The sequence below is a fragment of the Capsella rubella genome, unplaced genomic scaffold, assembly GCF_000375325.1.
Source record: "Capsella rubella cultivar Monte Gargano unplaced genomic scaffold, Caprub1_0 scaffold_1, whole genome shotgun sequence".
In the NCBI taxonomy this organism is placed as follows: Eukaryota; Viridiplantae; Streptophyta; class Magnoliopsida; order Brassicales; family Brassicaceae; genus Capsella; species Capsella rubella.
The window spans coordinates 1749444-1772950 of record NW_006238923.1 but is presented as its reverse complement, the minus strand read 5'-3'; the positions used below and the strand labels follow the sequence as shown (position 1 = coordinate 1772950).

Here is a 23507-nt window from a genome sequence, read left to right as displayed (position 1 = left end):
CCGTGGCTCCCAAAAGTTCTATATCAACCATGTGACGCACCTAATGATTGGAATTGTTATATTCAGAAACTCTTATCATGTAGATAGCAGTATAGCACATGTACGTAATTGTACCATAGACTCCAATAACTCTCTCTCTCTATATATATATATATACCCATGGTTGATGCATCAAAAGCAATTCGAACACAAACTCAAACCCACATATATTTTTTTAAAATGACAAAACCTACTATAACTTTTCCACTTCTCTTCACACTTCTGATCACCTTCATCAGTGTATCGAGCAGTGCCTCCAACGCTTTCAACGTAGTTAGCTTCGGGGCCAAACCGGACGGGGTCACCGATTCCACCGCAGCATTCCTCAAAGCATGGCAAGGGGCTTGTGTCTCGGCAGCTTCAGCCACAGTGGTGGTCCCGAAGGGAACATTCCTGTTGAAGGCAATAACGTTTGGAGGGCCATGCAAGAGTAAAATCACATTTCAAGTGTCCGGAACCGTCGTTGCTCCGGCAGATTACAGGGCCTTTGGCAACTCTGGTTACTGGATTCTCTTCAACAAGGTCAGCAAAATGTCACTTGTCGGCGGGACCTTCGACGCTCGAGCTAATGGTTTCTGGTCTTGCCGGAATTCTGGTCAGAATTGCCCTCCCGGTGTTAGGGTATGCTTCTCTCCTCTGTCTCTATAGTTTTAATTTAAATGCATACTTACTAATCGAAATATAATTAGAAACTATATAATATAATATTTTATCAAAGATTCATAATAATAATTTTTTAACATGTAGGGTGTGAATTATTCATTATTTATTCGAAATGTAATAATAGTTGTAATCTTAATTTACTAGTCTATGGCACTACGAATTATGATAATTCCTTCTTTTCATTATTATGTATCAAATTCTATTTGACTAACTCATATACTTATAAATTTTTTGATGCATATATTATTATAGTCAATATCGTTCAACTCGGCAAAAGACGTGATCATTAGTGGAGTGAAATCCATGAACAGCCAGGTCACCCATATGACCCTCAATGGTTGCACCAATGTGGTCGTCCGTAACGTCAGACTAGTGGCTCCGGGAAACAGCCCAAACACCGACGGTTTCCACGTTCAATTTTCCACCGGTGTCACATTCACCGGAAGCACCGTTCAGACTGGAGACGACTGTGTTGCTATCGGCCCTGGTACCCGCAACTTCCTCATCACCAAACTTGCTTGTGGCCCAGGTCACGGGGTGAGGTATTAACTCACACACACCGTTTTATTTCTTAAAAATGATATATATATGGAAAAGTATGAATATAATTATATAGTACTATTAACTGATGAACATCCAAATCGAAATTAGCAATACAATTAGATTGGCCATATATAATAAATGTATGATTATATGTGATGATGACTTGCAGTATTGGGAGCTTGGCGAAAGATTTGAAAGAAGACGGAGTAGAGAACGTGACACTATCGAGTTCTGTATTTACGGGAACACAAAACGGCGTGAGGATAAAGTCGTGGGCGAGGCCTAGCACCGGATTCGTTAGAAACGTCTTCTTCCAAAACCTAATCATGAAGAACGTCCAAAACCCTATCATAATAGACCAAAACTATTGTCCTTCTCACCAAGGTTGCCCTTCTGAGGTATATATATCCATATGACCATATCATTTGTTTCATTAGCAGACTAAAAATCCAATATGCATGTTTATCGACTTGGTGATCTTAATAATAAACTAAAGATTAATGTTCATGTATTAGCATTCCGGAGTGAAGATTAGCCAAGTGACGTATAAGAACATACAAGGAACGTCGGCGACACAGCAAGCGATGAAGCTGGTGTGCAGCAAGAGCAATCCATGCACAAGAATCACATTACAAGACATAAAGCTTACTTACAGCAAAGGAGCCCCTGCTACTTCCTACTGTTTCAATGCTGCTGGGAAAAGTCTTGGTGTAATTCAACCAACTAGTTGTCTAAACCGATAATATTAAACATCTCATTAGTGTAAATTTATTCGGTGAAAGATGAATCGGTAAAATGTTATTAGGAGATTTTAGCTTTCATCTTTTAACCATTGTTATTGTTGCCGTGACGATTATATGATTAATTTGAACGATGAAAGCAACCGGTTTGATCAGAATACCAGAAGTTCTTGTTTCTGTAACAAGGATCACCACAATATGTAACATACAAACTATTTAGTTATTTTCTATTAATAACATACTGTTTTCAGTAACTAAGAAATTGGAAGACTTTGACCTGTCCGAATCACATTGTGCATTTATATATATTTGGAAAATATGGAGAAAAACAAAAAAGCCTTGAGATATACAGACCAATGTTCCATAAATCAAACTATGTTAGGTTTCTAAGATGCAGCGATAGCATTACTACCAAATCACTACTGAAATCAGCTCCGACCTTTCTTAATTCTCTCATCTCATCGGTTTGAATTCTTTACAATTAGAAATCTAGAGATTACCTCCTTCAACAGTCTCGACCTTCTCTATCTGATCATCGGTTTAACATCTTTTTCATCGTGTACACAACAACCACTCCATTAATAAATAAATAAACAAAACAAATGGAGATGATGAATGTCACGAATAAATGAATTCAACGAGAGCGGCGCAAGAATGATCATACTAATTAAACCGCCAATGGTTGTTGAATTGAGAATGTCAACAACTAATTAAGCTAACCATATATAGATTTTGACTTTCTTCTGTAAGTCAGATATAATTAGAATGATTAACGAATATGATTGGGTTGGTTTCAATAATTTGATGAGCGTTAGTTTATTAATTACCACATGTCTTTTTTTCTGGGTCGACAGCAAGTTGATCACATGTCACGTTATATAAATATGTGGTGATGTCATCACGTATGCATATATGGGTCAATATATTTACCTAGGTTGTTAATTCCGTGATGATGTGCGTATTATTATACGTACAGATATATGAATCGAAAGATTGTAAATTTTGCTCGAGTTTTTTTGTTTTATATGTTTTTGGTTGTAATGATGCATTCTACCTTCGTGGAAGAAACTAAATACAGCAATGAATCGCTGAGTAAGTAGTTTCCCACGTACATTTATTTTTGTTCATCAATAAATAAAAACTACATATTACGGATAAACCAAGAATATAAAATACTCTTATATAATACATATATATATGGTCCATTATTATTATAGATGGTAAACTGATAATGTGGAAAAATGTCATCGTTAATACAACGACCGTTGCTCCTAAAAATCCTATTCCATCAACCATGTGAGCACCTAATTATAATGATTGGAAATGTAAACTCTTTTATCTATCATAAAAAAAATTCACAACCTCTTATCATCATATAGATAGCACATGTACTTAATTGTACCATAGACGCCCAATAGCGAGCCAATTATTAATTGTACCAAAGACGGCTAATATATAACGAACCAATTATTAATTGCTCTCTCGTTCTCTCTATATATATATACCCATGCATCAAATCAATTCAAACACAAACACAAACACAAACTCATACTCATACTCATACTCGCATATAAACAAAATGGCAAAATCAGCTATAACATTACCACTTCTCTTCATCCTCCTCACCTTTATCGATGTCTCCAGCAGCGCCTCCATGGTTTTCAACGTGGTCACCTTCGGGGCCAAACCGGACGGAGTCACCGATTCCACCGCAGCGTTCCTCAAGGCATGGCAAGGGGCTTGTGGCTCTGTAGCTTCAGCCACCGTGGTGGTTCCCACGGGGACATTTCTATTGAAGCCAATAACGTTTGGAGGGCCATGCAAGAGCAAACTCAAGTTTCAAGTGACCGGAACAGTCGTTGCTCCCACAGATTACAGGTCCTTTGGCAGTTCCGGCTACTGGATTCTCTTCAACAAGGTTAACAGATTCTCACTGGTCGGTGGAACTTTCGACGCTCGAGGTGATGGGTTCTGGTCTTGCCGGAAATCTGGTCAGAGTTGTCCTCCCGGTGTTAGGGTACATATGCTTCTCCTCTATCTTTTGTTTTATACATAAGCGCAAGCACCATAATGCAAGAGAGCAATAATATTTAGCTTTAATCATTATTGACTACTAAAAGTCAAGAAGAATCCATCTTCCAATTATTAACTTACGATCTAAGGACATGAAGTTGATAAGTTGCACATTTATTTTGCAATATGTACATACACGCCAACTTTAGGAATTTTTTTTTGATAATTAAGTATATATGAACGATATATATACAATAGTAAGTTGTATAATAACGATCGATTTTTGGACTAGGGAATGGACTCTTTGGTCTAAATAAAATGAAATTGTTATAGTCTTATTTATTAATCTATGTCACTACGGATTACAATAATTCTTGCTTTTAATTTAATATGCATCAAACTTTATTAAACTTTTTTTTTTGTTTGTTAGTTACAGAGCTTTATTAAATTACCTCATATATATACTTGTACAAAAATAACTAACGGCCAACAAACCAATCTCATAAAATCTTTGATGCATTTCTGTAGTCAATATCGTTCAACTCGGCAAAAGACGTGGTTATAAGTGGAGTGAAATCGATGAACAGCCAGGTCAGCCATATGACCCTCAACGGTTGCACCAATGTGGCCGTCCGTAACATCAGATTAGTGGCTCCCGGAAACAGCCCAAACACCGACGGCTTCACCGTTCAATTCTCCACTGGAATCACGTTAACCGGAAGCACCGTTCAGACCGGAGACGATTGTGTTGCTATCGGTCCTGGCACCCGCAACTTCCTCATTTCCAAACTTGCTTGTGGCCCAGGTCACGGGGTTAGGTATACACACACCGTCTTATTTCTTAGAATGCTTTATGTATTATCAATTTAATTTGAGGAATGATAAATTTCCAACTTAATATAAAAATTAAGCAATGCACTCATGACTCATTGATCATAAACTAACATGATTATGTAATGAATCGCAGCATTGGGAGCTTAGCGAAGCAGTTAAACGAAGACGGAGTAGAGAACGTGACACTATCGAGTTCCGTATTCACCGGAACACAAAACGGCGTGAGGATAAAGTCATGGGCGAGGCCGAGTACCGGATTCGTTAGGAACGTCTTCTTCCAAAACCTAATTATGAAGAACGTCCAAAACCCTATCATAATCGACCAAAACTATTGTCCCTCCAACCTAGGTTGCCCTACTGAGGTATATATCCATATCATATTTATATATTTGATTAAACCAAACTAATATGTTATATCGACTTAGTTAGTCGTCTAAATAATTAAAGATTAATGTTATATGTATGTATTATAGCATTCGGGGGTGAAGATAAGCCAAGTGACGTATAAGAACATACAAGGAACGTCGGCGACGCAGCAAGCGATGAAGCTGGCGTGCAGCAAGAGCAATCCATGTACAGGAATCACATTACAAGACATTAAGCTTACTTACAACAAAGGAACTCCTGCTACTTCCTACTGTTTCAATGCTGTCGGGAAAAACCTCGGCGTTATTCAACCTACTAGTTGTCTAAACCGATGATATATATATCAAATATTTCTTGGTGTAAATTTATTTTGTGTATGATAAGATGAAACGGTCAAATGTTATTAGAAAACTGATTTTTCAAAATAGTTTTCTGTAACAACCTATATATATGATCACCAATTTCTGTAACGTACAAATATATAACATTGTTTTTTTTATTAATAAAATCAATTTCAATAACTAACAAAGTTGAAGAGTTCTACTCGATCATCACAATTGCTTTATGCTTGTGTTTGTATTATATATATCCAGCACATAGCTAGATCTGTACAAGCAAAAATACAAAAGACAAATCTAGAAGAAACGTGAGAAATATAAGCTAATTTAATTAGATGTGATGTTGGATGTAAAATGAGAAAGTAAATAAGAATGAATTTAATAAAATATGGAAAATTAAAGTAATTTGATAAAGAAAGGGATGGCTGCTAAATAGTTGAACAGCTGAAGATGCTGTCACTTCAGTCACTCTCTCTCTTTGCATCTCCGTCAACGGCTTTTACGACTAAAAGAATCTAACATGTGTCATGTGTGCGTACAAAAAGCCTTGAGATTTACAAACCCTTTTCCATAAATCAAACCTTTTACTACTTCACTTTACTTAAATCAGCTCCAGCCTTTTTGTCTTCTCTTGTCACATCCTTGTGAATCTGTAGAAGAAATCTGGGTTATTCATTTTCCCAGCTCTTTTGTTTTATAACGATATAAGAGGTTTGCTGGAGAAGATCCAACCAAAGTTGGGATCTTTAGATTTGGGGGAAAAACTGTTCTTCAATATCTTTGTGTAATTTGATTTGGATACTTTCTTAGTAGTACGAATCTGAGGTTGGACGGAGATGAATTCTTTGACTCCTGTAATGGAGAAGCAAGAGAGTTTTCGAGGTAGTTCCATGGAGGAACAGCAGGGTCTCAGATGCGTTGGGGGAGAGAACCAAGCGAGAAAGGGAAGACCTTTGGAGAAGCAAGTTAGTTTCCAAGCTGGGAATGTAGAGAAGCATGGGATCAAAGGGAGAGCGATGGAGAAACAAGACAAGGCAATGGAGAGGCAGAGGAGCTTCCGTGGCTTCGTTGAGAAGCAGAAAAGCTTCCGGATAGTAATGGAGAGACAGTTAAGTTTCATGAATGGTGGTGGGGAGAGGAAGAAGAAGAATGAGTCACCTGGTAAAAGAGGTGATTTCCCTCTTCACATTGCCGCTCGAACGGGGAATTTGGGAAAGGTTATGGAACTGATTCGAGGTTGTAACAGTACCCTAGAGTTGAAGGAGTTGTTGTCAAAGCAGAATCTAGAAGGAGAGACTCCTCTGTACACTGCAGCAGAAAACGGGTATTCCTTAGTTGTTGAAGAGATGTTGAAACATATGGACCTTGATACCGCATCAATTGCAGCAAGAAACGGTTTTGATCCTTTCCATGTCGCAGCAAAACAAGGCCATCTTGGTAAAAGAAGAAACTTTGGATGTCTGATAATAGCTCAAGAACTTGTTGTATTGTACACTTTCTTTGACATGAATCTTTGAATGTGCACTGTCTTTTGCAGAGGCGTTGAAGAAGCTGTTGGAGACATTTCCGAATCTGGCTATGACGACGGATTCATCGTGTACAACTGCATTGCACACGGCTGCTACACAAGGACACGTTGATGTGGTGGATCTTCTTTTGAAGACGAATCCTCATTTAGCTAAGATAGCTAAGAACAATGGTAAAACCGCACTTCATTCTGCAGCGCGGATGGGGCACAGAGAAGTTGTTAAGTCTTTGATAGGTAGTGATGCAAGTATCGGATTTAGAACCGATAAAAAGGGACAAACAGCACTTCACATGGCTGTCAAAGGTCAAAATGAAGGGATTGTCCTTGAGTTGGTGAAACCTGACCCTGCAGTTTTGAGTGTTGAGAATAATAAAGGGAATTTGCCATTGCACGTTGCCACAAACAAAGGCCGTACTAAGGTATCATTATCATTGCTTTCCCCCAAGTTTCAAAGTCTATATGAATACTAATAACTGCTTATTGTCTTTTCTTGCAGATAGTTCGATGTTTGGTATCATTTGATGGAATTAACCTCAATGCTATGAACAAGGCTGGAGATACCGCACTTGATATAGCTGAAAAGATTGGAAACTCAGAGCTAGTGTTGGTTCTGAAGGAAGCAGGAGCTGCAACAGCTAAAGATCTTGGGAAGCCTCAAAACCCAGCTAAACAACTTAAGCAAACAGTCAGCGACATTAAACACGAGGTACAGTCTCAGCTTCAACAGTCTCGCCAAACGGGTGTTAGGGTTCAGAGAATCGCAAAAAAACTAAAGAAGCTTCACATAAACGGTTTGAACAATGCCATAAACTCAGCAACCGTTGTGGCTGTTCTAATTGCAACAGTTGCATTTGCAGCAATCTTCACCATACCTGGGCAATATGAAGAAGAAAGAACAAAGGGTCCGTTATCGTTAGGAGAAGCCCGCATAGCCAACAAAGGCCCGTTTTTAGTCTTCTTCATATTCGACAGCTTGGCGCTGTTCATATCCTTGGCTGTTGTTGTGGTGCAGACTTCGGTTGTGGTGATTGAGCAGAAGGCAAAGAAGAAGCTTGTGTTTGTGATCAACAAGCTCATGTGGTTGGCTTGTTTGTTCATATCCATTGCCTTTGTTTCTCTTTCTTTTATCGTTGTGGGTGAGGAGGACATTTGGCTGGCCATTTGTGCAACGGTTATAGGCGGGACGATTATGCTAACCACAATAGGTGCAATGTGTTACTGTGTGGTCATGCATAGGATTGAGGAATGTAAACTGAAAAGCTTAAGGAAAGAGAGAAGCAAATCGAAATCTTTCTCACTGTCTCATATGCCTTCAGAGTCGGAGATTCTCAATAGCGAATTCAACAAGAGAATGTATGCACTCTGAGACTAAAAACTCTTCAGAACCGGCAGTTTAATGTAAAGAGTAACAAATGTATACAAGGATCACGTACCTGTAAACCATTTTGATACAAGTGAGGAGATACAAAATTCGAATACGTACTACCTGGGGAACAGTCTCAAAGAATTCTACAATTTGTTGACACAAGGAATTTTCTACAGAAACAAAGAATGAATAAAACTGATTCTTCACCTGATGCATTTGTTTTATGATGAACTTGTTGTTCTTCTGCTCTAAGATCTAGTTAAAACTGTCAATGTAACAAGTGCTCATCACCGGCTTTTACCTCGTCTAACCGAGTCTTCAGTTCTTGGTCTAGTACTTCCATTACGGGTAATATCTGTTGGATAGCGACGTGAACCGCCTAAGTTTTTTGTTAGGTTCGTGGGTTTGTCTTCAATGAGGCATACTCTGGCTGAGAAGCAGTGCCGGACTTTGATAGAGTGGCTAGTCAATGTAGTTGAACAGCTTCCTCGAATGTTCACCATCAGGATTGCTTCTTTATCTCGAGTATCTTCGCACCACCAATTCTGTGGGATGCCATCAACATATTCCTCCAATGAGTGAAAATCTTCGTGATGAACTTTCACGTCCACAGAACCTTCAGGATTTATTATCCCAGCCGCAGGCGAAACCTAAAAGAAACAAGTTCTTGCAAATCATTAAATCTTGAATACTACATAAATTTCATTCGGCGTTGAAAGAGATATAATACCTCAAGCCAGCGTGGTAGACCAAAGGAGCCTCGTGGATTATAATCAGAATCTTCTCCGTCATCCTTAACTATAGCCTGACCGGCGCATAGAATGTTAAAAATGGCTTTGCTCGTGGTTGAATTGTTTGTGATTGTTAGGATGACTGTGTCCTGACTTTGAAGAACAATATTGTTGGTGCTCACAGTAATTTCTGGAACCAATCTTAGATCTTCAAAAATGGATTGTATCTTCTCATTAGACCTTATTATTTTCCCTAGCTCCTGTCTCCGCACAGATTTATCAACGTGAGCTATAGTCGCATGAAATTTGCAGCGCACGGGTTTGTGATCGCTCTCAATAACATCCATGCACGCTTCATACCTGTTGAAACAGGCAGGTGGGAATGTTAGAATGTGCAAAAGAAAATTGAAGAGACAAGAAAAAGCTAGAAACATCACAAGGGTAGTCATGATACATACATTATAACCGATGAAACTACAGGGCATTGCAAATTGCTCTCTGAGAATGGGCTAGATTGAGTATCTCTATATATAACTCTGTCACACCACGCAGGAATTCGCTTTTTCTCACCTGAATCATAACCTGGAGAGTACACAGCACAGAAAGTTTTAAGTTTTTATGGAACCAAAGTGAATAAAACTGGGAAAAGTTGCAGGAAGTAAAGTAAAACTGTTTCAATTTTTCTCAAATTCATATGTTAACATCTTTATTTCAAATCCATTATTACCTCCTAAGCCTGAGCGATTCCTATCGAATTTGTACGTGGGAGGGAAAGTGATTAATGCTTCACGCATTCCTTGGAAGACTTTTCCAACTTTCATCTCTGCTCTAAGTTGGTCTCTTTCTCTGAGCCAATCGAAGGATCGCTGTGAAATGAAGTCCCTTGCTTCATCATAGGTTATACCAAACAGCCTATAGTTAAAATCACCAAAAAATGTGACCATGTCTGCTGCTGCTAGATCAGACTTAATTTCTTCGGAGCCGGTGCTTGGAATCTGGGAAACAGAGAAACACATGAGCAAACAGCATAATCTTGGGACGGATATGTTGAAGCAAAGATATAATTTAAGTTTAGAAGTAGTAATATGATAAGAACATACAGTGTTACTCTTTGTTGTATAAGCTGCTGTTGACACACAAGCTGCAAGAGAGAGGGCCCATGGCAAACCAGAAGAATAAAGTAGCCAAAATAAATATATGAAAAAGCCAAGTGAGCAAGACAAAAACAGGTACGGCACCATACCAGCTGCAGTGTTATTTAGATTTTGTCCCCGTGAAAACACCATCAATCGAAAAATGTGATTGAAATCTGCGTTTCTGCGATTAACTGCTTCCAAATGTGCAGCCAAGTGGCAATTCACAAAGCACATAATTCGGTCATAAACTCTGATTCTCAGACCTACACCTCCCTGTTTGACAAGTATGCAATTGATGTTTGTAAATAGAACGAGTTCCACAAAGAGGAACAAATTTGAATATAACATTTACAAACGCATCCTCATCTAAAAGTTAGCAAGACAGAAGAGAAGCTACACATTGCGGCAAAATGAAGTGGAGGTGAACTAAGACATACCTTGTTGCCAATGGCACGGCCAAAACCACATGGAACTGCTGCAACATCAAGATCTCCAACATGTGTTCTAATCTCCTTCCTCGCCCTAAGTAGTCAATTACAACACACAATGAGTTTAATAAGAGAAAACAACAAGTGAACAGACTAAGTGGGTTAATCACGGAAGATAAACAACATGTCATAAGAACTTTCACTTACCAAAGAGATATCAGTAGTCCTGCCAACTGCCTTGAGCCCATACGCTCGAAAGTATTCTTCTCATCAAGTGCTTTTCCAATTGCATCAATCCACCACTGCCCCACAGCACTTCCTTCAAGTCCAACCTACACATGCAATCCAAATATGGTGAAACCAAATATGTAGATGACAGCATGACAGCATATATATTGAAATAAAATGTTCTAAACATGCAAGTGAATGCTTTTCTCTCAATAATCAGATGCTTTACTGGATTTCATCCCTGACGTCAAAGTTTTAGTTCAAACAAAATCAAATTTGTAATAAAGGAGTTACCGTTTCCTTAGCAGCAGACATGGCAAGGAAACCTGCCCCCATCTCCACCTCTTGCAACCCAACAGCGACAATGCCTACATCTGAAGTGACAGAGCCCAGCCAGGACATAAGTGCATCGTGTGAAGCCCGTCCTTGGCCAACATTCCAGGTACCAATTAAAATTCTAACATTGTCTTTTCTGGCATATGAACTTTCTTTCTGAGACAATTCCGTTCGGATTATGTTGTCCAGGGGTCCTGGAGATGTCACATACCATCCTCGTACCCCACCATGAGTTGCCAGACTGAAAATGAAACCACCACCTGCTGCTAGCTTTATCACAGGTTCATTGTGTGAAACCCAGCTTGAAATTAGCTTTCCATCAGAATCCAAGACCTGGATGTAGCCACTTGCATAACCCACATATATTCGATCACCAAAAGTACAAAAGCACAAAACAGGCCGGTGATGGTGATTAACATCCCGCAAGCGGTTTCCATTTCCATCCCACTGAACAATTAGTCCACTTATGCTTCCAGTCCAAATTGTTCCATCTACAGCTAACACAATAGCTTCTGTTTTCCTAGTATCTTCCGAAAATGCTCCTGCACTTCTAGTGGCGACTCGGCGAACCGCTCCTGCAGCTCCCATTATGGCATTACGTGATCGCTGCAGAAAGCCCTGTGGTTTTTCCCTTTTTGAACCAGAGAAGAATTTCAGTTTCATCTCATCATCAACTTGTTGATCTTGTATAGGTGGCATGTCCACACGATTCTCAACTTGCCCCTCAACACTTAAAACTTTCAGAAGATCTTTACTCCGAGCATCCCTGAGCACACATACATCTTACAATGATAAACAAACCCAATGAATGAAACAGTCCTTCTACCAATGTACATTGCCAGAAAAAAAAAAAAAAAAAAAAAAAGCCTACCAGATTGAGAATGAGAGCGACTGCACAGCCCACACTTTAGCTCTTACTGAATCGGCTAACAAAAACTTGACCTCTGAGGAAGATATGCTACATGTCCCATTGACAGTAACTTGGCTCCTGAGGTCAATAGCAGACCTCTCCACTAATAACGCAGCCATGTGTTTCTCTTCCGGTTTAAGCAGAAGAGATTTCTCTAACGAATCCCAAGGCCATAATTTAATCACACCTCCTTCAGAACATGACCACATATCACCTACATCATAACGACAAGCATACGCAAAGATGATCAAACATACTTTTCAGATCAATCAATCCTCAAAAGTCAAAATCATAGACTGAATCAGAAGTAACTAACCATAAGAGCTAATGACAATGGAATTCACGGGACCACGATGAGCTTGCCACGAGATTCGTTCCTTGAAAGGATTCGAATCATCATCATCATCAGAAGCAGAACTCTGATCCATCATCTTCCAAGCCCTGATTTTGCCATCCTTATGACCACTCCACAAAAGCTTGTTGCTCTGGTCAGCCACCAAACACAAAGTGGGAGAAGTAGTAACAGACTCATGAAACGGCGCTGTATCCTCATCCCCTCGCCGTACCTGGCCGCCAACCCCACACCCTGCCTCATACGCATCTTCCAAATTCCAAAACCTCACACCATCCTCTTGGCCAGCCCAAAGCTGCGTCTCCGTACAGGCAATGTTCCTCAAGAATTTCCCAGTCTGCGTCTCCCTCAACGGATGTGGCCTCAGCTCAAGACAGGGTGGTCTTCCGGGATGAACCGCCGCACGCACCGGAACCTTAAATATCCCGGAACCTCCTCCGGCGCCGATGAATTCCGGCAAAGGCTCGGTATCGTCTTCCCCGACACCAACATTAGGAGGAGGATTAACGATGACGTAATCCTCAGCTCCTCCGCCGCTTCCATCACCGGCGTTTTCTCCTATAACGAGGTTACCATTGGTAGAGAACTCGTCGTCGGAGGAGTCGAAATAAACGGCGTCGGATCCTAATGTGGCGGATCTAGGAACCTCGTCGAGGCTGTGTTTGCGGATCTGATGGTGAGGCTTTTCGTCGAACTGTAAGCTGTAAGAATGCGTCTTACGATGCGGCGGAACACGGACGAGCGTGGACAGTGCCTCTTCGTCTTCGTCTTCGATGATCAGCGGTGAATCCATGGATGATGATGAAAGGGATAGGAGGAACGAATGGCGAAGAGAAAGTGAGAGGAGAAGTCAGGAGAAAGGAGAATGAGAGGAGAGCACGTCGTGGTGGTGGGAGAGAGAAAGCAAAAGAGAAGAAGAAGGAGAAGGAGAGAGATACATGACGAAGACAAGTGTACGGAACCGAAAGTCTTGGTCTTTCTTAATTTCATGAGTTTCGGTTTTCCTCTTCTTCTTCTTTCTTCTTCTTGTGAGAGAGCTTCTCAAAACGAAAAAAAAAAAAAAAAGAATGTTCCGTGATTCTCCAAAAGGAAGGAAGACGCAGTCAAAGAGATATATAAATATCAATTGCAGTCCTTCTCACGTTCTTTTCTTCTTTTTTTACAGATTTATGATTATGCCCCTTCAACTGGTGCACGTGGAAAGGCAACTGTAGGCCCATTCAAGTCAAGCCCATTCAAGTGAAGCCCATTATGAACTTTTTGGAAATTTGCCTTTTTCACTATTTTGTTAAAAACAGTAATTGAATTCTATGGTCATGGAGTTTGGGAGAAACAATTAACTTTATTATTTGTAGGTCATCAAATGGTAAAATTGATAATGTTTTCGGTTGAATAAAAAAGTTTTTCTTTTTTAAAAAGCACTTAAATGACAATATTGAAGCAAGAGGAGAGCCTTTAGGTTTGCCTTGGAAACATGAGAAATGAGCTCACAAGAAGTGAAGCATCAAACAAGAGAGATGAGTCTAAGACTTCATAAGCCTATCCATTATGAGCTTCAATACCGCAGGAGCGTCAATTGTCACCGCCACTTTCACCGATGGTTTGTTTGACCACTCGTTCACTTCCTCAAACCTAATTCACAATTTTTTTTAAAAAAGATCACCACATATATTGCATGATTTGTTCAGCCGATAAATCCAAAGGGTACGATATTTATAAATTCTCTATGATATACATAACTGTCTATCACGAATGAAAACCTTACTTCTTTTGATTGTTGTACAGTAAAGTGAGTCCCCTAGTAATACCGCTTGTCTGCACTCTAGCTACTCCTTCTGTATAAGTGAACAGAGACGGAAGGAAAGCCGCTAGGATCGTTGCAGGATCATGAAGGTAGACACCTACCACACACACATATAGAAACTTTTGTTATATTTGTGTCTATCTATATACAAAATGATTTATCAAATCATACCTTTGATTTCGTAAGCCGTAAGATGATAATCATAGTACACGTCAAGGATTTTACAGAGATATTGAGCTAACTTCCCATTCGATGATGCCAATTTGTCCTTGTCGTCAGCTAAATATTTGCATAAACACCGGAAAGAAAAAGAACAAAACAAAAGATCTATCAATTTGTGCAAAACTAAACTCTGTCTCGCTAGATTAAGTTCTTATAAAAACATCAAATCAGGCAAAAAGATATTCCAAATAACCTGACATAACAACTTGATGGGTCACGTTGATCCCCACAGCAATTATATCGGCTCCACATGTGAAGACAATATCTGCAGCTTCTGGATCTCCAAAAATCTACCCTAACCAGAAATTTGGATAGAAAATATATGACAACTAAGCAAACCAACTCTACTACACAAGAAGATGTCATATTCAGTTTTAATGTCTAAGAAGATCACAATTACTTTTTAACAGACGAAGTAACTTACATTAGCTTCCGAAGCTGGATTTACATTTCCGTTTACTGCGAATGCTCCACCAAGAAGCACAATTTGTCCGACATTTTTCGAAAACTCTGGATCAAGCTGAACAGCCTGCATCAAGGTAAAATGAAAATCTTCCATAAGATGATAGCTATGGAGGACCATAAAACGAAAATTTCAGGACATACCAAAGCTATATTTGTTAGTGGTCCCAAAGCAACAACGGTGATTTGGCCAGGGTGAAGCTTTGCTTGTTCAACTAAGAACTCAGGTCCAGACTTTTCAATTGGCTTTCCTTTAGGTGGAGGGAAATTTTGGTTACCAAGTCCATCTTTTCCATGAACAAAGTCAGCAATCCGAACCTTCTTTTCTTTCTTTACATAAAGAAAAGACAACAAATTATCAAAGGCAAATATATAGAAGAGGGGAAAAAACGCACAAATTAGCTTAGCCAACTGACTTATAAAGCAGATCCGGTCTTAAAACTCCCTAGGAATTTTCAACTACTATGTTCACTAAAGATCAATGTTGACTTGGAATCTTCAACACGTATAACATCCATCTTTCTCACCGTAACATATCAATAAAAAAAAAACATACCAGGAAAGTTTGATGTGTTCCTTCAGCCACAGGAATATCAGTCCTGCCTGCAACCTCCAACTAGAGATATATATTATGATTAGATCATCTCACAAGGCAGTAATGAGATCCATATGAACAAACAAAAGTGATTGATACCAAGTGCAAGGCGTTTCGAGTGGCGAGGGTAGTATACACGTTTCCAAAAATAGTAGTGAGGCCAATCACATCAACTTCAGGTGAGTTTAAAGCCACGAATATCGCCATTGCATCATCTGCAATATCATCAAATCCAGTGATAAGAAACTCATGAATTCTATGGATCAAACTCAGATCTACGATTTCTCAGAATCTCATTGAACCCAGATTTTTGAATCATCAGTAAACCAAGTAGTGCCACTAAAGTTAGAATTCTCAGTAAACCCAAAAGATTCAAAGACGTTGGGGGATGGCAGTAGAGAAACAGAGATCCGAATCCAATTTAAAAAAAAAAAAAAGAAGAGGAGAGAGTATGAGTTATACCGATTCCAGGATCAGTATCGATGATAATCTTCTTGCGTTCTCCCATTGCTTCGACACGGCAAAGGCGGAGACTTTTGAAGGGACCCCAAATGCCCCCAAAAAAAAAAAGCTAAGATTTTCTCCTCGTAATACCCCAACTTTTTTTATACACATCAGAAAAGAGCCTTTTGGAGTTAAATTATGTTCATCTCAGTCTGCAGACGTGGGTTTGTTATCCTCCGTTTGTCTGTTACTGTATATAGAAAAAAAAACGACTTTTTTATTCAGTCACGTCTCTCTTGATCTCTTTTCGATATTTTCCACTCAGAATTTGTTGTCCTCTTTACTCGAAGTATCAGACAGGATCTACGTTAGGAGAGTTGGTTGATGTGTTTTGGCAAAATATTGTCTTGGTCTGAAAGGTGAAAACCAGAGGCGAGATTCCTTAACCGGTTATTGTTGCGCATCTCACACACCGGTTCAGCCTTATTTTTACCACCTGGTTCATGATATTTTGGTTTAAACAAAATGTACCAAACCAAATAGAAGAAACCCCACAATACCGGCTCTATTCAGACTCGGTTTCCTTATATGCTTATATTGGTCCAACAAAACCGATTCTTTATTTTACTTGACCTGCAAGTTAGTACTGAATGGCATGAAACCTGATGTTATTCCTTTTTATTTTTGATTATATATGTACACAATAAGACTCTCGAGGAAACTGAGTTTTAGTTCACTAAAGATAAGTAAAACAAAAACCTCTGGATTATCTCTTTCATTCAAATTAAAATGATAAAATACAATTTTTGGGGGAAAAAATAATAGTGGATAATCTCTAATTCATTCCTATATGAGAAAAATGATCCAAAATCTCCTGATAAATTCAAGAGAAACCTTATATATATATATATATATGAAAGTTTTGTGTATTGGTATATCACCAGGTTTGTAGCCATGGTTATTCGAGAAGAGGAAGAAGAAGCTTCATTGTTATTATTCATATGGAGGCACGCAATACCTACGAGGCTGAAACGGTGTGTGGTGGAGGCAATAGATAGGGAATATAGAGTTTTTATTCGATTTCCACGAAAGGAGAGGACCTTGAGGTTACATGTCTCTTATTCGATAGAGAGTTTTGCCACCGAAAAAGAAGACCCTCCTAAAGCCGATAGTACTCTTGACGTCTCGTACAAGGAATCTTCATCAAAACCCACAAGAAATATCAAGAGACGTCCTCTTAGTCTTCCTCCCAGGAGACAACAACCTAAGAAAGCAACACGCATGGCCAACGGTCGTTTTAAAGCGGGAGCCTCTCTCTCTGAGAATAGAGAGACGACGCCGGAGTGGCTGGTGCAGTTGATGAGGGAAAAGAATGGACAAGATCCAAGAAATATCATAAATAGGGGTTTGACTGCAACCGATGTCGCTTCACACTTCTGTCGTCTCTGCATACCTTTCCACCAGATACATGATCTTCAGTTCTTAAGACCCTCGGAAGAAAGGATCATAGAAAGACGACATGGCAAAAAGTTGTGCAAAGGAGGAGTAGACTCGGTACTCGTGGGTTCTGATCTAAAGGAGTTTGAACTGAATTTGGTGAGATGGAACGTAGGGGACAATCCTCCATACTATTTGAAAGGTGGGTGGAATCGTGTGGTCAAAGAGTACCAGCTAAAGAAACACGATGAGATTCGCCTCTGGTCATTCCACGTTGGTGAGGAACTCTATTTCGCTATGGTTCCTACTTCGTCAACTGAGTCAGGCAAATCCATATCTGGGACTGGGAGGATGAGCTCTGAGTTAGTGATCAAGGATCAAACCAGTGATGGCTTACCTCACACCTGTTTATTTCTTTAGGATGGTTTTACTTTATTTTTCTTCGGTGTTTTTTTTGTCTTTTTGTTTTGTTTTTGCCAGACTCTATTTATTTATTCAGGTTTTTTCAGTTTTTTAATTTATTTTTTTGGTTTTATTGTGCTAAGATTCATTGAATATTTAATACTTATCAATGATTTATGTATTTTTGGCAACTATAAATATTATTATTATTATTTTCTTATTTTTTTGGGGGGACAAAGTAAGGCAACTATTATTATATTAGTGCGTTTTGTCTCTCAAGAAATTGAAATAGTTGAAAAACTGATGTCAATAATAGTTATATGTTGAAAAACTGATGTCAATCTACTTACTTAGTTATCCTTTTAATTTGGTTACATTAGGACTCGCTGATAAAGTTATAAACCTTCCTACCAAAAAAAATAAAGTTATAATACATATCATTATCTGTATGAAGTTTTTGCATGATACGTTGCAGGTGAAAAAAATAAAGATTAAAAAAAAATCTTTATAAAGTTTTTGCATTATCTTGTATACAGGTTACTTTTGGTTTTTGTCATTCTAACGTTCTTTTACTTCGACTAGCGGTAAAAAAAAAAACAGAGCTATAGTAGTTAATTAGTTATAGCAGAACGAACGAACGAACGGCGGTAAAATAAAAAAAATCCCCAATGATAAAATTGTTACATAATATGACCGTTGTGTACCGCTATGATCAGTTTCCATTTCCTTTTTTTGCAGCAACCTTATTAACTTTTCTTCTCTTGAGTGATTTCTTTTTTTCTTTTTTCTTTTTTTTTTATAAATGGGAACAAACAATGTCATAACAACGTTCGCTTATAAAATTATATATGATCTCTTCTTTTTTTTTTTTTGAGAAATCATAATTACTCGAATGTTTATGATGCTGAGTTGAAGCTTTGCATTCGATATCTTTCTTTCTCGTCATCTATCTATGAAAATATTTGGAAATATTTCTTATAAGATTTGTTAATCATACAAGAGTTTATTTTCCACTTCCACATGGTTCATGTGCATCTCAAAACCTCTCAAGTTTCCTTTTCAAGCTTCTCCTAGATTCTCCTTTTTTTTTTGTTTCTCATTTCCTTCTCTAGCTCCTTTCTTTGTAGTATTTAGCTTAGATCGAATATATTTGTACTATAATATTACTAATAATATGCCTCTTTACAAAATAACGTACAAAAAAAGAAAAAGAACCTAAGAAGCTAGGTATCAAATCTCAAGGGACAGGACAAGTTAAAGAGGTTTTAGGAAGATATAGCTTCACAAGCAAAGGCAAAGGCTAAAAATATGTCTGCAACAGGAAATGTCGGACGGTTTTCACCATCTCACGTTTCAGTGTCCAAACCAGATCATTATACCAACACCTTATATTCTCAAGTATCAAACCCAATTTTCTTGTTTCTTGAATCATCATCTCTGCTCATAATCGAATATGCAGATCTCTTCTACTTCTTCTTCTATCAAATTGACCAATCATCATCATATGATAAGATCGAGTAGTGATCATCAACATCAATGGAGACATAACTACAACTTGAAGCAGCTTTTTGTTCCAAGCTCATGTCCTAATCTCTCTGTTTCTAACTCTCCTTTGAACCAAAGTGTCGCAGCTATAGTGTTCGGAGGAGGATCAGACCCTGAGCTTTATCCTCTTAACAAAACAAGATCCAAAGGAGCCATTCCTATTGCTGCAAACTACAGACTTATCGATGCAGTCATCAGTAATTGCATCAACAGTGACATCACCAAGATCTATGCAATCACTCAGTTCAATTCCACTTCTCTCAATTCACATCTGTCCAGAGCTTACAGTGGATTCGGAATCGAAAAAGACAGATTCGTTGAAGTCATTGCCGCTTATCAGAGCCTTGAAGATCAAGGATGGTTTCAGGTTTAGTAAAACTAAAGTCATGTTTTTCCCTGTTTCTTTCTTGTTCCTTACGAAATATTTGTTTCTCTCTTGTGTGTTACGAAAAGGGAACTGCTGATGCGATAAGAAGGTGCTTGTGGGTATTTGAAGAGTTTCCAGTGACTGAGTTCTTGGTTCTTCCTGGATTTCATCTTTACAAAATGGATTACAAGACGCTAATCGAAGATCACAGAAGAAGTAGAGCGGATATAACCATTGTTGGACTAAGCTCTGCTACAGACCATGACTCTGGTTTTGGTTTCATGGAAGTTGATTCCACAAATCTCGTCACCAGATTCTCAATCAAACCTGAGAAGGATCAACAAGATTTTATCTCTGTAAGTTAGATATCTCTATAATGTTCTGTATTTAGGGATTCAGAATCATCTGGCCACTAATGTTAAAAGTGCAGGTGGAAAACAGAACAACAAGAAGTGAAGAAACTTCTTCTTGCTGTGTCCCAAGCACAGGGATTTACGTGATCGGTCGAGAACAGATGGTGAAGCTTCTGAGAGAATGTTTGGTAAAAGCGAAAGACTTGGCCAGCGAAATCATTCCTGGTGCGATCTCTGAAGGCATGAAGGTAAAAAGTATGAGAGAGAAAAGAAGAAGCAACCCCTAGCCTATATAGATTGTGACTAAAACTCTGGTTTTTCAGGTGAAAGCTCATATGTTTGACGGATATTGGGAAGATGTGAAGAGCGTTGGAGCTTACTATAGAGCTAATATGGAGAGTATTAAGAGGTGTAGATTGGGACTCAAGTAATGTAAAACCTTGTGAGACATCTAAATGAGATAACATCAACATGTGATTCAAGTCAACGTTTCTTTTTATTGTAGTAACAGATTCTACGACAGACAATGTCCACTGTACACAATGCCTCGGTGTTTGCCCCCAACCTCCATGAGTGAAGCTGTAATAACCGACAGTATTATCGGAGACGGTTGCATTCTCGATGTAATTTGCAAAAATTACTCTCCTTTTAACTTTAAAACCCTAGCAGCCAGTGTTGATCAAAAGTTTTATAAAGGTCATCGTGGTCTTATTGTATGTAATGATGGGCTTGAGCAGAGATGTGTCATCAGAGGATCCGTGGTTGGAATGAGAACAAGAATCGCTGATGAAGTGATTGTAGAGGATTCAGTCATCGTCGGTTCGGATATATATGAGGTAAACTGGGTTTCTTGGATCGAAATAAGACTAATGAATCCCATATTGTAATGTTAAAACACACAAGTTTTGTCACGAATGGTGTTTACAGATGGAAGAAGATGTAAGAAGAAAAGGGAGGGAGAAGAAGATAAATATCCGAATAGGGATCGGTGAAAAGAGTCGAATAAGAAGAGCCATTGTTGATAAAAATGCCAGGATTGGCAAAAACGTCATGGTAAACTTGCTGCTAAGCTTTATTTTACATATTCCAATGTAAATTTATTTCAATTTGTTAACTTATAATTTCCTTTAAAATACGATTCCACAGATTATTAACAGAGACAATGTTGAGGAAGGAAATCGAGAAGCTGAAGGTTACGTTATAAGAGATGGAATCATTGTCATACTTCGAAACGCAGAGATCCCAAACAACTCCATCCTTTGAATAACACACTTCTATCAATTACAAAATTCATCATTTTTCTATGTTAAATATATATTTTTACATGTAATAAACTGCAAATGACGGGGAAAAAATGAAAGTAACATGTAAACGTCAAAGAACCTGTTAACTGAAACAATTACATTTCACAAAAACGTATTAAGCTTTAACTAAGATACAAGCAGCAGTAGTTATGTGATTAACGTTTGTTAATAATCAGATGCTCAAGTAACTCAGCAACATCAATGGCACCAACGCAGACAGACTCCGCCAAAGCTTTCCATACAGAAGATTCCGGCACCATATCTTGACTAACCATTTCTTCTAACCACATCACTGCTTCATATCGCCGGTCCATATTACATAGACCTTTTATCATTACATGGTAAGTTTCAACAACAGGAAAGAATGATTTTATCAACATCTCTTCCATGACCTGACTTGCTTCAACAAATTGACCATCACGACACAAACCATCCACTAGAGTTTGATATGTTTCTTCGTTCGCTACGCAAGAAACTTGCTTAGACATCTTTTTGAGATATCCAACAGCCTCCAGCGATCTTCCTTCATCGCAGAGACCTTTTATAAGAACGTTATACACTCCAACTGTTGGAAGGCAATGACCTTCCATCATCTCCTTATTGATTACAGAAACTGCCTCTTCAAGATTCCCAGCTTTACAAAGTGCTTTAATCTTGGCACTGTAAATCAATGGTGTTGGCTCAAAGCCTTTCCTTCTCATTGCAAGAAGCACTTCTTCACCTTCCAAAAGCTTACCTTCCCCAAAAAGATCAGTAGCCATGGCACTATAGCTATCCAAACTGGGGATTGCACCTCGGATCAAAGTCTCGGTTAACAGTCGTTTCACCCGCTCTATACCTTCACTGTTACCCTCCCAGTGACCAGCTTCGATATGATGATAACATCGTTTCGGAGCCTTTAGTCCTTTTCTTAAGATTTTACCAAGAATTTCGATAGCCTCATCAACCTCCCCAGCATCACATAACGCATCCAATAAAATTCTATAAACCACAATGTCCTCACCTGATCCTTTCTGTGAGATCCTCCAGAACATTGAATACAACAGATGTGTGGCTTCATCAAGTCTCCCCTCAAGACAAAACCCCTTCATCAAAATCCTGTAACTGTCTCTGTCCGGATAACAACCCTGGTAATTCATCTCTTGAAAAACCTGAGACGCCAGGTCAGAACGATTGACCTGACAAAGAACCTTCATAAGCAAATTCAGAGCCATAATACGAGAATTCACCTCCCAACCATAACAATACTTGCGGAAAATATGACAAGCAGCTTCAAGCTCTGATTCTTTAACCATTTCCTGTAAAAGAGTATCAAAAGATAGAGTCCAGTTCACACAGTTGAACTCGTGAAGGCTCTTGAAGAGAGAAATGGCATCGTCCAGCCTTCCTGCTCTGGAGAATGTGCGAATTGCCGATGCAAAAACTGAATCTTTACATTCACAGGAATCTTCCTTCATTCTCTCAATGACATATTTGATTTCCAACACACGGTTGGACTTACCAAGGATACCAATCATGGTGGCATAAACAGAGCCATTGTGACCGTAACTAGGAAACCTCTCTTTTGCTTCCTCAAAAAGTTTAAGTGCTGTTACTGGGTTCTTCTGCTTCTTCAGGATTTGAGAAAGAAGGCTTGGCGTTAGAACTCTTGGCCATCTAACACTCATAATAAATCCTTCAATCACAATTCTCTTCAGGTTACATCAAGGAATCAAAATTCCTGTACAAAAGCATCTCATCAGCTTAAATATCACTTTTTGCAATAAATTAGCCATGAAAAGTAACGAAGCAATTGAAGTGGAGTAAAGATATACAGGAAAGACGAGCAGCCATGGAAGATCAATGAACAGATACTATAAAAGTCGAAACTTGAGATTTTCGAAATCGACATATCGACTGAAAGGTGTACCTGGAGATTTCAGTATCGGATTTTAGGGATCTCGTTGAAGTATCAGTCTCGAAGTAACAAATAAAAATACAGACTTTGGAAGAGAACAAAAAAGTTATGACATTTGTTTGTA

At 38.8% G+C, this 23507-nt stretch overlaps 8 protein-coding genes across 13 annotated transcripts; 5 read left to right on the top strand and 3 right to left on the bottom strand.

Annotated features, from left to right (window-relative positions):
- The first annotated feature begins 219 nt into the window (after nucleotides 1-219).
- On the top strand, nucleotides 220-2091 carry LOC17897502 (polygalacturonase). The gene is made up of 4 exons (XM_006306371.2): nucleotides 220-660; nucleotides 955-1244; nucleotides 1415-1643; nucleotides 1761-2091. The coding sequence occupies exons 1-4, from the start codon at nucleotides 220-222 to the stop codon at nucleotides 1986-1988; spliced, it is 1188 nt and encodes a 395-aa protein (XP_006306433.1). The 3' UTR covers nucleotides 1989-2091.
- A 1473-nt stretch (nucleotides 2092-3564) lies between these two features.
- On the top strand, nucleotides 3565-5533 carry LOC17900893 (polygalacturonase). Its single transcript, XM_006304439.1, has 4 exons — nucleotides 3565-4002; nucleotides 4527-4816; nucleotides 4966-5194; nucleotides 5306-5533. The coding sequence occupies exons 1-4, from the start codon at nucleotides 3565-3567 to the stop codon at nucleotides 5531-5533; spliced, it is 1185 nt and encodes a 394-aa protein (XP_006304501.1).
- Nucleotides 5534-6132: 599 nt separating this feature from the next.
- LOC17896847 (ankyrin repeat-containing protein At5g02620) lies at nucleotides 6133-8639 on the top strand. The gene is made up of 3 exons (XM_006306939.2): nucleotides 6133-6973; nucleotides 7074-7483; nucleotides 7561-8639. The coding sequence occupies exons 1-3, from the start codon at nucleotides 6373-6375 to the stop codon at nucleotides 8428-8430; spliced, it is 1881 nt and encodes a 626-aa protein (XP_006307001.1). The 5' UTR covers nucleotides 6133-6372; the 3' UTR covers nucleotides 8431-8639.
- LOC17899702 (type I inositol polyphosphate 5-phosphatase 13) lies at nucleotides 8408-13597 on the bottom strand. Of its 5 annotated transcripts, none has more exons than XR_002835376.1 (11): nucleotides 12516-13597; nucleotides 12161-12413; nucleotides 11248-12055; nucleotides 10933-11057; nucleotides 10735-10819; nucleotides 10262-10570; nucleotides 9889-10156; nucleotides 9620-9743; nucleotides 9161-9521; nucleotides 8638-9080; nucleotides 8408-8426 (listed from the first exon to the last, which is right to left on the bottom strand). XR_002835376.1 is itself a non-coding variant. In XM_006306559.2 (11 exons), exons 1-11 carry the CDS (start codon nucleotides 13342-13344, stop codon nucleotides 8718-8720), a joined length of 3423 nt encoding a protein of 1140 aa, XP_006306621.1. In that variant the 5' UTR covers nucleotides 13345-13597; the 3' UTR covers nucleotides 8443-8717. The 5 variants fall into 5 exon arrangements, 2 of the variants coding, with proteins under 2 accessions (XP_006306621.1, XP_023645039.1); XR_002835375.1 differs by having other exon boundaries at nucleotides 8422-8497; XR_002835374.1 differs by lacking the exon at nucleotides 8408-8426 and adding an exon at nucleotides 8443-8550.
- A 276-nt stretch (nucleotides 13598-13873) lies between these two features.
- On the bottom strand, nucleotides 13874-16337 carry LOC17900340 (probable uridine nucleosidase 2). The gene is made up of 9 exons (XM_006305316.2): nucleotides 16097-16337; nucleotides 15734-15849; nucleotides 15596-15655; nucleotides 15184-15369; nucleotides 15002-15106; nucleotides 14771-14867; nucleotides 14527-14634; nucleotides 14317-14452; nucleotides 13874-14183 (listed from the first exon to the last, which is right to left on the bottom strand). Exons 1-9 carry the CDS (start codon nucleotides 16140-16142, stop codon nucleotides 14075-14077), a joined length of 963 nt encoding a protein of 320 aa, XP_006305378.1. The 5' UTR covers nucleotides 16143-16337; the 3' UTR covers nucleotides 13874-14074.
- Nucleotides 16338-17079: 742 nt separating this feature from the next.
- On the top strand, nucleotides 17080-17935 carry LOC17900472 (putative B3 domain-containing protein At1g05615). Its single transcript, XM_023790001.1, is given in 3 exon segments — nucleotides 17080-17184; nucleotides 17407-17446; nucleotides 17541-17935. Coding segments are annotated over 3 exon segments (540 nt in total).
- Nucleotides 17936-19370: 1435 nt separating this feature from the next.
- Nucleotides 19371-21460, top strand: LOC17898894 (inactive glucose-1-phosphate adenylyltransferase small subunit 2, chloroplastic). The gene is made up of 8 exons (XM_006307313.2): nucleotides 19371-19829; nucleotides 19916-20185; nucleotides 20260-20430; nucleotides 20506-20591; nucleotides 20688-20805; nucleotides 20920-21018; nucleotides 21110-21235; nucleotides 21329-21460. The coding sequence occupies exons 1-8, from the start codon at nucleotides 19371-19373 to the stop codon at nucleotides 21443-21445; spliced, it is 1446 nt and encodes a 481-aa protein (XP_006307375.1). The 3' UTR covers nucleotides 21446-21460.
- Nucleotides 21461-21561: 101 nt separating this feature from the next.
- Nucleotides 21562-23467, bottom strand: LOC17900779 (pentatricopeptide repeat-containing protein At1g05600). 2 transcript variants are annotated; one of them, XM_006306283.2, is made up of 2 exons: nucleotides 23396-23467; nucleotides 21562-23206 (listed from the first exon to the last, which is right to left on the bottom strand). In XM_006306283.2, the coding sequence occupies exon 2, from the start codon at nucleotides 23151-23153 to the stop codon at nucleotides 21642-21644; it is 1512 nt and encodes a 503-aa protein (XP_006306345.1). In that variant the 5' UTR covers nucleotides 23154-23206; nucleotides 23396-23467; the 3' UTR covers nucleotides 21562-21641. The 2 variants fall into 2 exon arrangements, with proteins under 2 accessions (XP_006306345.1, XP_023645438.1); XM_023789670.1 differs by lacking the exon at nucleotides 23396-23467 and adding an exon at nucleotides 23301-23389.
- Between the last annotated feature and the right edge of the window lie 40 nt (nucleotides 23468-23507).

What these genes read in the sequence shown, in the direction of transcription:
- LOC17897502 (XM_006306371.2), top strand. Translation starts at nt 220, where the DNA reads ATGACAAAACCTACTATAACTTTTCCACTTCTCTTCACACTTCTGATC. An exon ending in ATTGCCCTCCCGGTGTTAGG is followed by an intron (nt 661 to 954) that starts GTATGCTTCTCT and finishes ATATTATTATAG; the next exon opens with TCAATATCGTTCAACTCGGC. An exon ending in GGCCCAGGTCACGGGGTGAG is followed by an intron (nt 1,245 to 1,414) that starts GTATTAACTCAC and finishes GATGACTTGCAG; the next exon opens with TATTGGGAGCTTGGCGAAAG.
- LOC17900893 (XM_006304439.1), top strand. Translation starts at nt 3,565, where the DNA reads ATGGCAAAATCAGCTATAACATTACCACTTCTCTTCATCCTCCTCACC. An exon ending in GTTGTCCTCCCGGTGTTAGG is followed by an intron (nt 4,003 to 4,526) that starts GTACATATGCTT and finishes GCATTTCTGTAG; the next exon opens with TCAATATCGTTCAACTCGGC. An exon ending in ACCTAGGTTGCCCTACTGAG is followed by an intron (nt 5,195 to 5,305) that starts GTATATATCCAT and finishes TATGTATTATAG; the next exon opens with CATTCGGGGGTGAAGATAAG.
- LOC17896847 (XM_006306939.2), top strand. Translation starts at nt 6,373, where the DNA reads ATGAATTCTTTGACTCCTGTAATGGAGAAGCAAGAGAGTTTTCGAGGT. An exon ending in AGCAAAACAAGGCCATCTTG is followed by an intron (nt 6,974 to 7,073) that starts GTAAAAGAAGAA and finishes TGTCTTTTGCAG; the next exon opens with AGGCGTTGAAGAAGCTGTTG. An exon ending in CAAACAAAGGCCGTACTAAG is followed by an intron (nt 7,484 to 7,560) that starts GTATCATTATCA and finishes CTTTTCTTGCAG; the next exon opens with ATAGTTCGATGTTTGGTATC.
- LOC17899702 (XM_023789271.1), bottom strand. Translation starts at nt 13,344, where the DNA reads ATGGATTCACCGCTGATCATCGAAGACGAAGACGAAGAGGCACTGTCC. An exon ending in CATTGTCATTAGCTCTTATG is followed by an intron (nt 12,414 to 12,515) that starts GTTAGTTACTTC and finishes GTTATGATGTAG; the next exon opens with GTGATATGTGGTCATGTTCT. An exon ending in TGTCTGCTGCTAAGGAAACG is followed by an intron (nt 11,058 to 11,247) that starts GTAACTCCTTTA and finishes TTGCATGTGTAG; the next exon opens with GTTGGACTTGAAGGAAGTGC.
- LOC17900340 (XM_006305316.2), bottom strand. Translation starts at nt 16,142, where the DNA reads ATGGGAGAACGCAAGAAGATTATCATCGATACTGATCCTGGAATCG. An exon ending in GAACACATCAAACTTTCCTG is followed by an intron (nt 15,370 to 15,595) that starts GTATGTTTTTTT and finishes CTTTATGTAAAG; the next exon opens with AAAGAAAAGAAGGTTCGGAT. An exon ending in CCATCAAGTTGTTATGTCAG is followed by an intron (nt 14,635 to 14,770) that starts GTTATTTGGAAT and finishes GCAAATATTTAG; the next exon opens with CTGACGACAAGGACAAATTG.
- LOC17898894 (XM_006307313.2), top strand. Translation starts at nt 19,371, where the DNA reads ATGCAGATCTCTTCTACTTCTTCTTCTATCAAATTGACCAATCATCAT. An exon ending in GAGACGGTTGCATTCTCGAT is followed by an intron (nt 20,806 to 20,919) that starts GTAATTTGCAAA and finishes GGGCTTGAGCAG; the next exon opens with AGATGTGTCATCAGAGGATC. An exon ending in TCGGTTCGGATATATATGAG is followed by an intron (nt 21,019 to 21,109) that starts GTAAACTGGGTT and finishes TGGTGTTTACAG; the next exon opens with ATGGAAGAAGATGTAAGAAG.
- LOC17900779 (XM_006306283.2), bottom strand. Translation starts at nt 23,153, where the DNA reads ATGAGTGTTAGATGGCCAAGAGTTCTAACGCCAAGCCTTCTTTCTCAA.